The 17,616-nt window shown below is 43.8% G+C and overlaps 1 protein-coding gene and 1 long non-coding RNA gene across 4 annotated transcripts in view; one reads left to right on the forward strand and one right to left on the reverse strand.

Moving 5' to 3' along the window:
- LOC118918465 (uncharacterized) overlaps window positions 1-6,530 on the reverse strand; it is a 44,418-nt gene extending 37,888 nt beyond the window's left edge. The window contains exon 1 of the long non-coding RNA XR_005027151.2: window positions 4,404-6,530. This is a non-coding gene — a long non-coding RNA (uncharacterized LOC118918465). The remainder of the gene's footprint in view (window positions 1-4,403) is intronic.
- On the forward strand, window positions 2,551-13,834 carry LSMEM1 (leucine rich single-pass membrane protein 1). 3 transcript variants are annotated; one of them, XM_036897332.2, is made up of 4 exons: window positions 2,551-3,082; window positions 7,655-7,783; window positions 9,412-9,540; window positions 13,025-13,834. In XM_036897332.2, the coding sequence occupies exons 1-4, from the start codon at window positions 3,049-3,051 to the stop codon at window positions 13,153-13,155; spliced, it is 423 nt and encodes a 140-aa protein (XP_036753227.1). In that variant the 5' UTR covers window positions 2,551-3,048; the 3' UTR covers window positions 13,156-13,834. The 3 variants fall into 3 exon arrangements, with proteins under 3 accessions (XP_036753227.1, XP_057360660.1, XP_057360659.1); XM_057504677.1 differs by lacking the exon at window positions 2,551-3,082 and adding an exon at window positions 3,328-3,681; XM_057504676.1 differs by lacking the exon at window positions 2,551-3,082 and adding an exon at window positions 3,689-3,959.
- Window positions 13,835-17,616: the final 3,782 nt, after the last annotated feature.

Raw genomic sequence — 17,616 nt, forward strand, 5'->3', positions numbered from 1 at the left:
ATTTTATTTGCATGTAAGACCTTGTGCTTTTCATTTGAAATAAAGATCTTTTCACACTAAAAGTGTTTCTTTTTTCTAATAGAAGAAATATTATTTATGGTTTTGAGGTTCAGGGTTCCAAATGACCAACCTGGATAGGGAAAAAGACAAAACTTTGTATATTTGGAAACATGAAAACAGATGAAAAACTGTGGCAATATTATCAGTGGGATTCCAGTTGCTGACTCAGGGCTGTTGCTCCTTGGTTGCCCCCAGAAAGTAATTTTTCACTTTATGAAGTTGTAAGCATTTTAGCAGTGCTCCAGTATTTTATTATTAAACTTCATATTAAAATTACATTGCACCAGCATTATGTGCAGTTTAGTATTCATAGCCTTAAGTCTTTGTTATAAGGGCAGAAAACAGTGGTAAGAGGCATGAGAGGTGGGGAAGGGAAGCATGCACACTGCTGTTAAGTGCCAAAAGCAGGGAAGGTATATTTTTCAAACTAGTGGTCTTCTCCACTTCCTCAGCAGTGGCTGGAAAGCTCTGATGTGGCCGCTAGTTGAAAATCATTGGCTGGCCTATGAGTCGCTGTTGCTTCTGGGAGTGAGTTCCAACTCTCAGATAACACTGCAGGGGGAAACAACTTGGAATCTAGAACTGGGATTTGCATTTTGTCACCTCCGTATTCTAAGAAGGTCAGAACTGTGGAGAAGAGATTGCAAGTAATGTTTTAAATTTTCAATTTCATATATGTATACACTTTTTAAATGAATTTTTATTATAGGCTTATGCATGTACATAGTTTAATAGTACTTCAGGGCTTATAAGGACAAAAGCTGGTACCATCTTTTTCCATTCCTCAGGAGGCATCTCAGCCTTTAGCTTATTTTTAACACTTTGATTTCTGTTTTCTAAGTAATAGGTTTATACAGCTGTTTCAGATTATTATGTTTAGACTAATCTAATGGCTTATACCTGATAAGTGAAGATTTCTGCCCTTTTCACTTCTCATTCTCTGTTTTCGGTTAAGTCAGCACCATTGTTTGCATTATAATGATCGTATTTCTGTGTTTATTCCTAAGCTAGATAGTTTGCTTACATTTCCCTCCTCAGAATATTTTATCTTGGCTTTACATTTATATCACTAATTCTTCCAAAACAGCAACAGATAAGTCAAATTCTTTAACCTGTTTTTCATGTGTTAAAGGCCTAACGTGTTTCTTGTTTCAGCCTGGACTGCTTTCTCTCTTGGAGTACATGGCTGTCCCTGAGACTTCATCCTGGGATTTGTTTTCCTCTCCCCTTGGATTGGATTTTCTGGGCCCTGTCTTTGTTACTAGATTACTTTTTTGCTAAAGAAGAACACTCCAGGAACTTCTGGGAATGGGTGCATGGGGTGTCAGTTACTGAGATTTTTACATGTCTGAAAGGTAGTTATCTTGGTATATAAAATTATAGGTAGAAACTCAAATTAGGAATTTAGAAGGCATTGTGCTACTGTCTTCTAGTTAGAGCATTGGGGTATCTGACCCAATTTTTATTTTCTGATTTGTTTTCTTCTTAGACTGCCACTAGTGTGCCTAAAGTGCTGTGTTCTAATGATTTAAAATACTATTGTGATACCATGCTTTGTGGGCTCTGGCAATCTGGAAAATTTTTAAGTTCTTAACCCTTCTTCCCTCCTTACACACACACACACATGCTTTCTTTGTTCTGAAACTCCATGAGATTCTAGAGCTGTTGGATTTCATTTCCTCTCTGGGAGGTTTCTGTAACACAGTTTTCCGATTTTCCTAATGCATTTTAATCTTGATTAACATGAAGGTACCTGCCTGTATTTAGTTCAACACTTAGTTGTTGCCTCCAATTCCTGAGCCTGTCTGAACTCTGCAGGGCCAGTCCCCTCATCAGTGGTCGTCCCCGGAGGCTGCTAATGCACATACCAGCTGCTGTCTCTCTCTCATAATCAATAACTTTGTTGAAGTCTTAGTATTGTTTCCTCCTATTTGCATTCTTGGGGTTTTGTCATTTTTATTGCTACTCTGCTTTTTTACCGTGGTTTTAGGAGAAAGATAAATGAGTGTTAATCTGCATATGAAATTTATCGATGGGTGCTTTTTATTTATGAACTTGATGCGGTAGTTGTTGGACAAAGATTACTGGGGATTCAATATATAACAGTGTGAGTTTTCTCAAAAGGAAAGGAATAAAATGGTGTATGATTGACCAGTTCATTCCTTGATTCTTGGTTAATCTTGCTAGTTTAAAGGAATTTAAAATGGTCCCTGCCTAATAAGTTCTTTATTTTGAGGCTCAAACATTAGTGTTCAATCCATCAGCATCTGTGACTCAAGGCTTTGATGGCATTTACATCTGGATACTGTGAGAAAATATTTGAAAGAAAAAGCAGGAAATACTCAAGAATGTCCCCAACTCAAACAGTTCATGTGAGAATACCCATATTTGAGCCTGGCTCTCTTCTCAGACAGGTAAGGTAGGTTATCTTGCTTTGCTCTTAAGTGGTTCTTCAGAAGTTTTAACTGGCCACAAACCATTAAAAAACAAAAACAACAATAAAAAAAAAAACTCATTCCCACCTCACTGGTATAAAATATGGTTGAATTCAGACTTTGCTGTGAGGAATTGCTTAGTCTCCATTTCCCTCATTGCTGAATGGGGATTAATACTTCACAGGGTTGTAATGTAGAGAGAAAAACACATAGTAAATGCTCCAAATGAGGCTATTCTATTATATCTTAAAAGGATAAATGTTTTAAGATCTGGTAGTTGGGAGATGATTTTTAAAACAGCATCTTGACAAATAGAATAACAGCTAATGTCTTCATTTTTATAGAAACTTAGCATAGCTTTTTAATGCATAATGTGCTTCTGAGTAAACAGTTATATTATCTCCATCATGAATTGGTCCTCAGGTATAGATGAAGTTTAAGAAGATGACAGTCTTTCTCCCCCAAAGCAGAGCAGTGTGGTCCCTGCCAAGTAGAGCTGTGAAGCAAGTTTGCTGGAGCAAACATTTTCTAATTGATATGCAGTGTTTCAAGGATGACTAATGTCTATCTAGTCGTGGCAGTGGAAGGTAAGCTTATAAAGGACTGCATATCAGTTTACCACCTAACACTCAGTATCCTGCTGGGAGAGTGCATCTCTGCATTCTGGGATCAGGGTTTGCGGGACTGCAGGTCTCTCCCCACTGTAGCTGCTTTTTTACACCAGAGGGCAGAAGCTCCTCAGTGTGTGTGAGGGAACCGCCAAAGAGAAAGGCTGACAAGGCTGAGAAAGGAGGATGCATGAAAACTTCCAGGGTAAACCTTCAGAAAGGAAAGGAAGTTGATGAGTAAGTGCTTCAATCACCTACAGTTGGTCTGTAGCCATACAATCTCCCACTAGAAATCTTGATTTTGTAGCTACTGGAAGCCTTAAGTATCATCTGACCTGCCCTTATCCTAGTTACGTTGCAACCTTACTGGGTCCTGTTTACTGCAGTGGTCTGGTTGGTCTGGAGTCCTACACAAGGAGGTGGTAGAGGGGCAGCTCCAGGCTGCTACCGGGTGTTTATATATGGGAGCACACCAGGGCAGGAGGCTGGCAGTCTTGTCAGCTTGCACGGTCGTGTCGCCAAATAAGGACATTAACTTCAGTCCAATCACAGCTTTACCTGTTACCAACTGAATCAAGGCATGGTGGCTTTTTCTTTCTAAATCATCGTGTCAGTAATCTATTTACTAAAACCGTAGACATTATGAAAAGTCAGTATTTGGAATCTTAACTGCTTGGCTAAATTAACACTAAATATAGACCAACAGTTTCATGCTGGGGCTTGTGGGCCTTGTAGGAGCACCTGGCTGCTGAAGGAAGGCAGAGAGAGAAGTACAGAATTTTTAGAAAGTTTATTATAGTTGCTTCTGAATAATTTTTTTTTTTCTGGTAACGTTGCAGGCAAAGCTCAAATTTTTGTAAGTAACTTGCATGCTGTTACTCTGCTGAGACTGAATTGTGATTCTTCAGGGTGGGACGGGATGTTTCTTGTTGCATATGTGCTCTATGCTTTTTGCTTTTGATAGAAATGGTGTAGACCTGATTTTAAAAATTACTGAATATGAAGAGGCACTGACCGAAATGGAGTTAAAGAACAAATTACCATAACTCACTCAATAAAGCTTCCTATTAGCTCTGAATTAAGCCCTATTGTAACAAATCTGACTTTGTGGCGGGCAATACTGGTGTGAATTATTTCTGTGGTTTAATACTAAGCACCTATGGGAATAAAATAAAGAGCAAAGCAATTTTTCATAGTCATCTTATTTGTCAGAATATTTGTAGGGAGTCTTAATACTTAAATGACCAAAAGAAGTAGCTGTTAGTATTGATCTAAACTGGAGGAAAATGAAATTACTTACATGTTTCAGCTCAAGGTATCAGAGAGGGTTCCATTAAGAGGATCCTGCTTTGGTCAGTCTTAATGAGCAAATTTGCACACCAGGGTTGGGAAGGAGCGTGGGGTTACTGTGATGCCAGACTTAGTAACAGTCTGGCTTTCCAGCCCTGCTGCTTGTTCCCAGGTGCCCTCATATGGAAATGCCAAAGATAGAAGTCCTGGGGGCCAAGCAGCCACGGGTCCTGGTTTTGGGGCCATGTGATCTTGTATCCACTTATGCACAGTCACTTGTGTGATCTTGGTGGCTGTAAATCACTCACACCAAACTCAGTTTTCTCTGCTAGTTATTTTCCATTTGAATGTTGCAGTTAATTAAAAAATACATTGAAATAGCATCTATTTATACTGTGGCTATAACCTAAAAAAATTTTCTTTCAGAGCACTTCATAGCTCACTCTAAGTTGTTGTCTTAGTGCTTTTGGATTTGATGGTGCATTGAGTCACCTTCTGAGTCAGTAGCAAAGCCAATAATTTTGAGATTTATTAGCTACACTACTAAGTTTCTGTGGTGATGGCTTTCTAGCTAGTCCTCTACTTTGTAAACATTGATTAAGCCTCACTGAGATCTAAGCAATAGTAATTACATTCCTAAAAAGGAAGCTAAGGATCAAGAATATTAAGTCAGAGATCCAAAAATGAACCATGGATCAGTCACAAGCCTGAAATAGAAGCTGTGCTTGGAACAATGACCTGATGAGACACATGCAATCTAGTATGTGGGATAATAGAGTATAAAGAAATGATGAAACATAAAACATTTCTAGAAGAATAGTGTAGAAATCTGTGACCAAGCAACAGCCAGTATTTTTGGTTTTATCTTTAAAAGGTAAGATTTAACTGATCACTATGGCTCCTTCATTCTATATGCTGCTACTTTTTAAAAAATTGCAGTTCAAGTGATTCCCTTAGAAATGCTCTTTGAAGTATATTTGGAATTCAGCAATATCAGTATCTAAAATGCTCAGTAGTATCTTATCTAAAATACTCAGGGAATTATGTGTTCCTGTTCATTAAAATTTCAGGGTAACTGAAACACCCTTTTTAGTTTTTAACTTTGATTGAAAAAGAAATGTAATTCATCCATGACTTCTTGAGCTCACTGTTTTCTTAGGCTTTGGGGAGCATATTTTTTATAAGTAATAAGTTTAACTAGTTAGTTCAGGAATTACTGGGAAGCCAGTGGGTTTTAATATTTTGAGTACAGTTCAAGCTTTTTAGTAAATGGCTGGTACTTTTTTTCAGATCTTCTGAAAGTGTTCACATTTGTTTTTTCCTTTTCCTGAATTTGGTTTCTCCTAACTCTGTATTTCTGTTCATTCTGTAGCTGGGTAGTAAAGGGAATTTCAAAAATGTTAATGGGAGGTAGATAGTGTACTACCCCATATAGGCAGGCACAAAATTTATTGACTTCACTAGAATCCAGATAGACACACATGAAGTAAATATACTCTATTTTATTTCTGTCAGTATACTTATAATTAACTGCCTCAAATTCTTTTGAAAATAGTGAGGTTGAAATCCTAGTAAAATATTTTAGGTGTTCCAACTTAAGTCACTTTCTAAACTTGGTACTAAGCATTTGAAGCACAGGATTGGTGCCAACCCTAAGGAGTTTCAGTCAATTGAGGAAGTAAAAAATGTAAGCAAATAAATGTTCTAAAATACTATAGGTTTTGACAGAAGAATGTTCAGCATCCACCAAGGGCACAAGGGAAAGACAGGATGATTCTTTGAGGACTAAGAGTTGAGCTGAGTCCTGAAAGAGGATTAAGGAAGGGTGCAGAGGAGAAAGGTAGCAAAGTGAACCGCTGAAGAGAAAGGCTGACATGGCTGAGAAAGGAGGATGCATGAAAACTCCCAGGGTAAACCTTCAGAAAGGAAAGGAAGTTGATGAGACAAAGTGCTTCAATCACCGGTAGCCATACAATCTCCCACTAAAAATCTTGTTTTGTAGCTACTGGAAGCCTTAGGTAACCTCTGACCTGCCCTTATCCTAGTTACGTCGCAACCTTATTGGGTTGTTTACTGTGGTGGTCTGGTTGGTCTGGAGTCCTACACAAGGAGATGGTAGAGGGGCAGCTACCAGGTGTTTATATATGGTAGCACACCAGGGCACTCTGAACAAGAGGCTCTACAACAGCTCAATAAATGCACCATCTTAGGCATTTACCACCTGAGCCTCAACTTCCTCGTAGAAAGGATGGGAGCTAAAGCATATTTTAAGTCCTTTCCAGATCAAAAAATCCTATATTGCTATTAAACATTTTATGAAAATAGGTAACTGTGAAAGAAAGCTTTTGTAGGAATTGGAATTTATTTTCCTGGAGCCTTCTTTTCATGTAATTAAAAGGCCACAAGTTCTTTGGTGTGCTACAGAGACATCTTAAAAAGGGGCTCTTTAATCCACTCAGGCTTTTCAGTGTTTCCTGAAGTTCAGCTGTCAATAGAGAATATCGCCTTAAACGTAAACCTCAGTTTTGAAATTATTTATTATATAAGTGACCTCAATCTAAAGGAGCTCAGGGGGAAGATACCTCAGACGTCCTGGAGTCTAGCTTTCCACTGCTGCAGGGCTCCTCTTGGTAGTGTCTAAGCTGCTAAGTTTTTGTCTTGAGGACTCACAGCATCCAGTGGCTAAATGGTACATTTTTAAGGTAGAAACTGATGTAGTGTATTGAAGGACTATTTGAAAATTACAGCTTTGTATTAAAGCCTCATGTAATTAGAATGGTTCACAGTACTATTCTCTTTTTTCAGAATCTTTATGGCCACAGTCTGACCAGCTTCATTTTATTTTTCTGTATGTTTACACACAGTCTTCTTGGATGAAGCATTTGAAGCATCTTGACTGAATATAACAATGTAATAAAAGAGAAATATTTACAAATCAATTATAAAATAAAAAGCAAGCCTGAAAACCATAGGGAGAATTGGGGAATCTGGGGGAGAGGAAAAGAGCACATGCAGAGAAGCAGGCTATAAAGCACTAAGCTTGGGCTGCACACTTGACTCTGAGCTTCCTGGCAAGCAAAGCGAAAATAGTTACAAAGGTGTCTCTGAAAGGAAATATTTTCTTCCAGACAAAGAGATCTCTCCTAGACCTTCAGCTAGAAATGTGTGGGTGGATCTTTATGTGCTTGCTGTGGGCTGTGATTTTTGTGAAGTCAAGCTTCCCAGCCCAGGCTTCTGATTAACGCCAGTGTTTTCTTCCAGGGACAATGAATCGCTCTTCCCAGGCTGGCTTCCCCGGCATTCCTGAAGATAGAAAGCTTTACGTTGTGGATTCCATAAATGACTTAAACAAACTAAACCTCTGCCCTGTGGAGTCTCAGCATCTGTTCCGTATGTGTGAGCTCCACTGCCGCGGCCCTTCCTGGCTCCTAGGCCACCTAAAAATAGCAGATGCTCAACTGGATGCGTGACGGGGTGGGGGTGGGGGGTGGGGAGTGGCATTAGCAACGGCTTGGCACTGGGAATGCTCTCTTAATAGGCAATCTTTGCTTTTGTTCTCTGAATACTGGACAAACTTACGGGCTTTCTTGACTCCTAAGTAAGATTTGAACTCTTGTCTTTAAAAGTTCTGAGTAGCGCCTGTGGAGTTTCTCTCCCTGGAAAGGGGCGGAGGCTGCCGAGCTGGGCTGTCAGAGGCGCGCTGTCCCCCTTGGCTGCTGTTGTGCTTTCTGGTGACCACAGCCAGATCGTGGATGGTGCCCACTTTATTCTAGAGAGGTTGCACTTCATAGTGGATTGCTGGAAAATGTTCCACACATTCAGTTTTTACAAAATTATTAGAAGTCAACTTTATTTCCTACCTACAAGTTATAAATTGCCCCAATTGAAAAGGAGGATAAAAGCAAAAACAAAAATCTGCTAAATACTAAGTGTACTTTATTTGTTTGGCAAAACATTATAAATGGGTTCTGTCAGACCATTCTGAGCCCCCTCTTTCCTAGCTTAGACGCTGACATTCAAACACAGATGTTAATTGCTTAGTTGCCATTTCTTCATAGGTACCCCAAACTTAGACTGTCTGATATTGTATCTATTATTCTCCTAAATCCCTTCTGAAGTCTTGCTTTTTTCTTCATTTTTATGTGTTCAGATTTTCACCTGATTTTACTGCATTCAGTTTCAGTACAAGCAGGTGTTGGGTGCCAGCTTATGCCATTGCTTTGATTAGGAAGCAAAAGCTGTGGAGGGGCCGACAGACATAGGATATACCTATGAAGTATGGGACATAAGCCACCCATGTATCTGTAATCAAGTAGCACGGTGTGTGGGACTGAGGCAAAGAAGGAGAGAATCCAAAAAGTAATTCAATTCTTCATTTCCCTTAGTTTCTGTATTCTTATTCAATTTAATTTGGGTGTTAGGCAAACAACTTTTGCAAAATGATGAGCAAATGTAGGCAGCTCATGGTTTGGGGGAACCAAGCTGTTTGTCTTAGAAGCATGGTTGCATTCTCAGTTCAACTGTAAAACATTGCAAAGAACTTTCTTCCAGAGCATTTTCATCCTGAAAACTGCTCTAAGAAACCAAGATACATCAGGGCCATTTTTCTGTTTCAAGGGATGTAGGCATGGCTGATTATTCCTTGGTTAAAAGGAGTTTCCCAGAGTTTTCAGACTTCCTCCCCGAGGAGCTGTTCCACAGCCAGCTGGGTTTTAATTACTCCTGGGCCACTTTGGGAAAAGGGCGAAAGAGTCCCCAATCAGTCTTAACACTTAACTTCTTTATTCCACCCTGCAAAGAAAAATCACGATCTTCAAAGAACTTTCCAAGTAGGGATAAGGAGATTGGCTTGGCCCTGCTTGTTCTGTGAATACCAATCTAGGAGGAAAAAATTCGCCGAGAGCACCCAACCCAAAGACATTCCCAGGGCTGCCTTGCAGGGTGGGCGCTCACAGAGGGGGCGCCTTCCATCTGCTAACACACGTATGCTGAGCAGGTTTGTGTTTGTTTCATGTTAGCTCTCGAGGAGAAAGTCCCAGTCATTGGCACTGACCCAGGGAATGGAAGCCACAGTCTGTTTTTTGTGGGGCTGATAATTGTGCTGATTGTCAGCCTGGCACTGGTTTCCTTCGTGATTTTTCTAATAGGTGAGTATAACTGACATGTTCATTCCTTGCATGCACTTATTTGCAGCTGGTTATTTAACTTCGTTCCCTAGGGGGTGGGTGCTTTCTGGCCATTAGTGCTGCACTGGCGTGAGCCCTGTTGCCCTGGACAGGATCACAGGGTCACAAGCCCACGGCATCAGCCTTAGTGCTGGAGGTTCACAAGCATGTTTGTTCAATATTTCTGTAACACTTTAATTTTGTACTCAGAGATCCTGTTAAATGGTAGGCAGCTTGGTATAATTTCTCCATTAATTTGGATCCATAACATAATTCAGTCACATTCAGGTTTCAAACTCCCTCCCGGGTTTTCTCACTTCCCAGAAATCAATTAGACACCCTGAGGGCTTATGCAAGGCCCCAGAGGCAGTGCTGGGATGTGCCGACCTTCTTCCCTGTTTGACAGCCCAGGCTGGCCTTCTGCCCCTCTTGTACCCTGCTCTGCCTGCCCTGGGCCTGGAGTGGGGACCCGGGCTTTCCCACACAGTTCCTCGGCCAAGACATCCCTGAGGACTCAGTCCCGCCTTCCGCGCTCCGACTTGGGCGGGGGAGGGGTGCTGTCCCCGCCTGCCTGTAGCCGCATCCCCTGGGGCCAACCCAGTTTTCTCCCTCAGCGAACCCCTCCCTGCCTACCATCATCCAGAATAATTTCAGTTCCCTCCCAGGCCCCTTAAGGAGCCTGAGAGGAGGAAGTTATCTTTGACAGCTCTTTACCTGGATCTACCACACTGTCATTTCTTTTGAATTTTCATGCTTTGCAAGCCTTGAGCTTTTAAAAATCCTCACTGAGAAGTGGAGCCTATGTCTTTAGGTGCCTCTAATTTAAGTTTATTCAGGACTCAGGAAGTAGTGGTGATGGTGATGAGGGGAGAGCAGTGGGCAGAGGACATGACTTGTACAGCTTCAGACCCTTTTCTTACCCCCAACTCCTTCCTCCTTTGCAGCTTGAAGGTCTTTCTCTAGCCTGGGGGTTTGGACTGGTGGGAGGAGTGATATTTAATAGCTTCCCTTTCACCAACTGATGCCCTGCTGCACTTACAAGCTGCAACGGGAGCTGTCCATGCAGTAATGGTGCCCTTGCATCCAACTGTCAGGGCAGGACTGTTGGCCCTGAACCTGTAGGACCGGAAAGAGCACTTGAATTACTCCTCTGAAATGTTATACCACATAAATTAATGCTTCAAATATCCTGCCACACTTGTCTTGGGTAATGATTCAGTTAAACTATTGGGAAATTGAAGATATGCCTACTGACATGGGAGCAGCCCAAAGGAACTTCTGTCTTTTGTGGATGATAAGAAATAAGATTAAGGGTAAGGATGATAAAAAATGCTATATATTGGGGGCTTACTCTCTCCCAGGCACTGAGCTAAGCTCTTGATGTCTGTTTTCTCACAACCTCACAACCACTCTGGAGTGTAGGATCTGTTAGTGTTGTGGCTTTACCGGTGATGAAACAGACTTGGAGAGATGAATTACCGTGCCCCAGGCTCACAGCTCCCAAGTGCCAGATCAGGGCTCAGAGACACTCGTGCCTGACATCACAGACCAGGCGCTTCATCATCAGCATTTCACCCTTCTCGTATAGACAGGATTTATTTTATATTTGCTTCTGGAGTTTTATATGGAGGGCAAAGTCAAATTAAGAAACAGAAAGGAGGCGTGAATAAAGAAGGCTTTTTTATTTGACAATTACTCTGTGCCAGGTATGTGCATTCATTATCTTAAATCCTTTTCTATCCCTCAAGGTAGTGTGTAATATTTACTGATGAAGGACTAAGACCCAGAGAGTTCACCTCTCCGTGTCTGCTGGGCTAATCACAGGCAGAGCTGGGATCCCAGCCCAGCCGGTCTGGCCCCGGAGCGCCCCCACACTCTGCTGCCTATGCTGAAGTCATCGGGAAGGCTTCCTATGGCTTTTAGACAAACCTTAACCCAATCTAAGAACAGAGTTGGCACAGGCATCTGTAAATGAACTTGGCCTGTGCTCATTTTAACCAAGAAATCTTTTTGCCATCAGTGGGCTTCATTGCAAATTTGTATCCTTTTAGCCCAAGTGCAAGAACTTATATTCTTTGTAACTCTGCCATTTTTACACAAAAGAAATAAGACTATTTTATACTGATTACATAGTTCTTAAACTTTTGGCCTTGTCACACTCCATGTCCTAAAGAGGAATAATCCACAGCAGGAGATTACTGTGGATGCCTTTCTAACTCTGGTATCAGTTTCCAGGGACCAAGCAGTATTCCAGAAAATACCAAGTGCATGGCATGTTAAGTGTTGCCTTAAGGAAAAAAGATTTCGTGGTGAAATAAGCTTGAAGATTGCTGGGTTAGGGTAATACTCAAGGTGTTTTTACTTCTTCTGAATTCCACTAGGCAGGTTTGCATATTGATTTTTTTCTAACTCTTTGTGCAGGTGGAGCCCTTTTCTTTCATTGAAATTTAATTTGTATTATGGAACATACTTTGGCCGCCATGGCTGCTACCTCCTTCTGTGTTTGACTAATGTAGGAGGCTTCTGAGAGGGGAAAGGACGTTGCATGTTTTGGATTTACTTATGCTTCACTCTTCTCTCCAGAAGCAAGTGGTATCTCTGCCTTGCTCTGCAGCAGTTTACTTAAGACCCTTCCCTCATCCTTGGACCATGGTTCACCCAGCATGATTTTTCAGATGTGGGGGTGGAACAGTTCTGGGCAAGAGTTTGTCCCAAGGCTGGAAGGGGGAGCTCTATCACCTAGTTTACCTTCCCACGTTAGTTTGTCCACTGAGCCCAGTGGCATGTTACCAACACCATGAGCTCCTGAAAGATATCTTTGAGGAAACCTTCCTGAAATGGAAATAAGAATGTTAAGTTTGGGTTTTGTGCTGAATTTCTTGGAAATTTTAACTATGATAAACATACCTCAGAGTGTTCCATTCCCTACCTTATTCTTACTGCCAGCGGTTCTGTTTATTTTGAAAATACTGTCTTTTTGTGGTCTGAGTGGTCAGAGGGGAATTATTATGGGCTGGTAATTCAGAACCATGTCATGGTTGCTATGTCAAAATAGGCTGGACTCTAAAGAAATCTCATTTCCCAAATGAGGAGCGAAAAATGTTTTCTGAGACTGGATCTTAAAATGAGCCAACATAGCATCCCCTTCTCTGACGTGCTTACAGCCAGACCTGCTGGTGGCTTCCTCTGGCTGCTCTCAGTGATTCTTTCTCAGCCACAATCTGAGCTGAGCTGCCAGAGGTGTCTAGGCTGGCACCACAAGGTTGTAGAGATCAGTCACTTGCTAGGTAACTTCAGTCTTCAGCAGTTTCTCTGCCCTGTGGGCTGTGGGCTGCGGGGGATGCTGGAGCAGGGGGGTTGTCAAAGGGCCTTGTAGCGCTCAGCTGAACACCAACACAGGGCGCTGACAAGATCCAGTGGAATGTACTGGAAGCCAGTGTAACACAGACTGTTTTCCATTTTGAAGTTCAAACTGGAAACAAGATGGATGATGTGTCGAGAAGACTAATGGCTGAGGGAAAGGACATAGAGGATCTTAAGAAAATCAACAGCATGATCGTAAAGCGCCTCAACCAACTGGACTCTAAACAGAACTAAAGAAGTGAGCGTCTAAGAACTGCTAACGCCTGAGCTTCGTACTTTCCTGGGAGTGGACGGGGTTAAGAATTGAGCAAGCACATTTCTGCAGGCAGCAAATTAACTGGTTAGTGAACTCAGCCTGGGGCCACTTTCCGGGCAGGGATGGGAAGGACTCCAAGGCGAAGGGGTGTGGGGACAACAGCCAGAAAGGGGCTTATGTTATCACAGGGTCCTTCTGCCATAACGGGCTCCAGGGTGGCTGACATGGTGGAGAGCCCACAGTAAGCAAGAGGATTTGGCTCTGTATGTGCACCTTCTCTTACAAAAGGAGCTTTGTCACCAGAATAAGTTGATGGTGCTGGATGGAGCCCATGTACCTTTATGAACTTCCTTGAAGGCCTAAAGAAGTCATTGAATTATTTGAATGCAAAGGATCCAGGTGATAACTTTTCAATAAAAGAAATTCTGCTCAGGTGATTACACATTGACTCTTATTTCCCCAGGGACAAGGGGTGGGTGGACTTTAGAGCTCGTTCGTTGCCTTCTGGTATTTGCAGGTAGTATTAGGTATGTGTGGTGGTGAGGGGGTAAAAGAGAGCAGTTGATTCAACTGATGGTGATGAGCTCTTACTTTGTGCAAGACCCCCTACTCTAGAGGAGCTTACATTCAAGTATGAGAACAAAGGACATGTATGACTATATGTAATTATATAAGCTTTGTTGACTTTGTTTCTCATGAAAAAAATGCTTCAGTACTTTGCTGATTTATTTTGAAGAAATCTCATCAGATTTTGGCCTTTACTACTTCCCTAACTATAGTAGAAAACTATATATTTGGAATATTTGTTACTGTTAGGGTCCAGGACTCCGGGGTTTCCCCAGAGAGCAAACTACACGGACATGGAGATGTAAATCCAAGCAAAGTCTTTATTCAGCCAGCTAGCTGGGGCCGACAGCACCTCTCCTGACACGCAGGCCGAGTCCGAGCTGCCGACCCCTAGGCAACTTTAGGTAGGGATTATATAGGGTTTTCACAGCCGTTGCACCGAAGCCCGCGCATTTCTACAACCAATAATTTTAAAACACATTCTATATATTCTATATTTTAACCAATGGAGTTGAAACGAGAACGCCCCGGTTACCTAACCGCCTCCCGTAATCTCTAGCTCACACAAGCGTGTCTACGTGACTTATCACGGGGTTATGTCCCGAGGCTACTGCCCAGCTCTGGTTATCTAACTTAGGGCAGGCGTGTTAGCTTCAGGCAGTTTCTACAAAAACTGGGTGGCTCTTGCTCTAGGGTTTAGCTAGGTTTTATTAGTTCTTTTTCCTGACTTTTGCTGCTCTTTGCACTTCTTTACATTCCCCCCTTTTCTTGATCAGACTGAGGAATCTTCCACAGCGGCACCTAGGGCCTGATACTTTTGACGAAGGACCAGAAGTTGGACGGTGTTAATCCTCTCCCGTACAAACCTAAGCAGCCTGTTTATTATGCACAGACCGATTGTAAGCAACAACAGCAGGATGACTAATGGCCCCGCAACGGCCGAGAGGAGGGTAGCGAACCAAGGCTTGTATTTGAACCAAGACTCAAACCAGCTTTTGTTACTTTCATATTCTTTACGCCTCTTCTCTAGATCCATTTTTAGTTTGGCTAAGGAATCTCTGACTGTACCTGTCTTATCTACATAGAAACAGCACTCTTCCTTTAGGGCTGCACACAGTCCACCTTCCTTTAAAAACAAGAGGTCCAGGCCCCTTCGGTTTTGTAGGACCACCTCTGACAAGGAGGTGAGGGATTGCTCCAGGTCTGATATTGACTGTCGGAGTTGTTCTAGGTCCCTGTCAACTGCCAGCCTCAGGGCTGTGAGCCCTTTTTCCCGAGTTGCAAGGGCTGCAACCCCAGTGCCTGCCCCTGCTATCCCTAGGGAGAAGAGGGTCCCAATGGTCAGGGCGGTAACAACCTCCCTCTTGCTCCGGTGGGGGCTTGGCCTTTCTTCCCAATAAGAAAGGAGAAATTCATGAGAATGATACATTAGGCGAGGTAGAATGGCCACCAGCACACAAAACTCACTGTTAGCATTGAACACAGAGGTGGATAGGGCCGGAGTGAGGCCTGTCTTTGAGCAGAGCCACCAGCCCGAGGAAGGTATAATCCACTTTTCCTGCTCCCACGTGGTGTAAGCGTAGGAAGAGCATAACTGGCCCTGGGCCGTCGAGACTGTGCCTACACACGTACCAGCGACTGAAACCTGAGCGATCGTAAGTCCCCACGGTTTCCCGTCCCAGTAAGTGGGATGGGAGTTGCTGATAGCGTAGGAGCCATTTATCCCGATTGCCTCATAGAAGGGGGGTGAACCTGGGTAGCATAGCCAACAGGGATAGGTGAGGGAGGGAGTGGTGTGGTTAAGAGTCTCTGCTACTGCCTACACCATTTCCCACATGGGGTTATCTGACCCAGAGGGACCCAGACCCGGTCCTCTTGTGGGCTCTGGAATCAGGGCTACAGCACCTACTGGAACCAGGGCTGCGGCTACCAGCAGGGCTACAGGCCAGGCTATGGCGGCTCCGACTACTCGCCCCATGGCTATTACGGCTATGGCCCCGGCTACTACTACAGGTGGGTCCGGGGCATGTGTTCTGGTGGTTGGCCGGTGGATGTAGTTGTCGGTGCCCGCCAGGGCGCCCCTCAGGGAGCTGAGCCGGGCGTGAGGCTCAGGCATACGTCCGGTCGACATTTTCTCGTCCCTTTGGCCCAGGCCCTTGTCCTGGATCGAAGGTGTCTGGGGATGTATAACCGGGTTGGGACCTACGGCGGTGCTGGGAGTTGACACGGCTAATTTGATGGTGAGGATTGAGACTTCATGTTCTCCATGTCCCCCATATTTATAGTACTTTATCCCCCATTTTAGTCTTTTTATCCAACGCGATACCTCAGTCTTTTTGCCCGTCTCGGTGAATTGAATTCATACCCAATCCTGGTTCCTTCGGTCACAAGCCTTGTCCATAGGCACATGACGAGGGATTCCCTGGTTGACATAAGAAAATTTGACAGCATCCTTTTTTGTAACTGGCCATCTCCGATCCCCATCGTTCGAGGTCACACAGTCCCCTATGTTGGCACACCAGAAGGGCCCCCACCCACATGACTCTCCTTTACCTGCTTCTGGGCAAGCATAAAATCCATGGGAGCGAGCCAAGTTTTGAGGGACGTTGGGCTGCCCCAAAGGGTTCGGTAACCTTGGGTGATCCGTCGAAGGCAGAAAAACAGGTCAGGCCACCAGGTTCCGAGTGGCGCAGTGTGTTCTGTGGTACTGATGACCTCCCCAGTTGCGCCGTTAACCAGCATCCAGGTCAGGTCCCATGGCTGAGGGGGGTTGGTGCCTTCGAGCGTGGTTCCCTTGAAGGTCCATATTAAGGTGCTTATCAGCAGGATCCCCTTCATCTTCGGCTTAGGTGTAGTTTTAGGGGATTCGCAGGATGCTGCTGCACCTTCCATTCTTCCTTGCGGGCCCCTGGATCTTTATGAGGCAGGACCTTCCGAACGTGGGTGTGATGCACCCAGGGAGCGATACCATCAACCTTGAGAACAGTGGGGGTGGTAAACAATACAACATAAGGTCCCTTCCACCTGGGCTCGAGAGTCCTCACTTGGTGTCTCTTGACCCATACCATATCCCCTGGGACTATGCCATGTTCCGGGCTCGGAATTTTCCCGCCCTTGTAATATGCTCTGATCAGGGGCCAGATTTCCTGCTGCACTTTAGCAAGAGCTTGCAACACATTCAGATAGTCAGGGGCTGGGTCCTCTGCACCGGGAAGCTGCACTCGCCGAGTTATGGGTGGAGAGGCCCCATACATTACCTCAAATGGAGTTAAACCATGTACATAGGGGGAGTTCCGAGCGCGGAAGATGGCTAAGGGAAGGAGGGTCACCCAGTCCCCGCCAGTCTCCAATACCAATTTAGAAAGGGTCTCCTTCAAGGTCCGATTCATTCTCTCTACCTGCCCAGAGCTTTGTGGGTTGTAAGCACAATGTAACTTCCAATCCACCCCCAAAGCCAGGGCTAGTCCCTGCAGGACTTTGCTAACGAAAGCCGGGCCGTTATCGGAACCTATGGCTTCAGGGACCCCATATCTGGGGACGATCTCTTCAATTATTTTTTTTGCTACCACCTGGCTGGTCTCATGCTTGGTTGGGAAAGCCTCCACCCACCCAGAGAAGGTATCCACCATAACCAGCAAATACTTATATCTATACTTCCCTGGTTTTACTTCGGTGAAGTCTATTTCCCAATTCCTCCCTGGAGCCCTCCCCCTTTCCCGAGTACCTGCCGGGTGCAGCTCTCTTGGGGCTGGTCTTAGCATTGCACGGCTACTACATTCTTTTGTGATCTGACGAGCTGCCTCATTCTGGTGGGGAAACACCAACTGTGCAGACTGGAAAAGGCTGAGCAGCTTTTTCCAGCCTAGATGGGT

This window comes from Manis pentadactyla, chromosome 7 (assembly GCF_030020395.1).
Source record: "Manis pentadactyla isolate mManPen7 chromosome 7, mManPen7.hap1, whole genome shotgun sequence".
Taxonomy (NCBI): Eukaryota; Metazoa; Chordata; class Mammalia; order Pholidota; family Manidae; genus Manis; species Manis pentadactyla.

Bases quoted from the DNA above. Each gene is read 5' to 3' on its own strand.
- LSMEM1 (XM_036897332.2), top strand. From the start codon at position 3,049: ATGACTAATGTCTATCTAGTCGTGGCAGTGGAAG. The intron at 7,784-9,411 runs GTATGTGTGAGC...GTTTCATGTTAG, and splicing joins GGAGTCTCAGCATCTGTTCC to CTCTCGAGGAGAAAGTCCCA. The intron at 9,541-13,024 runs GTGAGTATAACT...TCCATTTTGAAG, and splicing joins CTTCGTGATTTTTCTAATAG to TTCAAACTGGAAACAAGATG.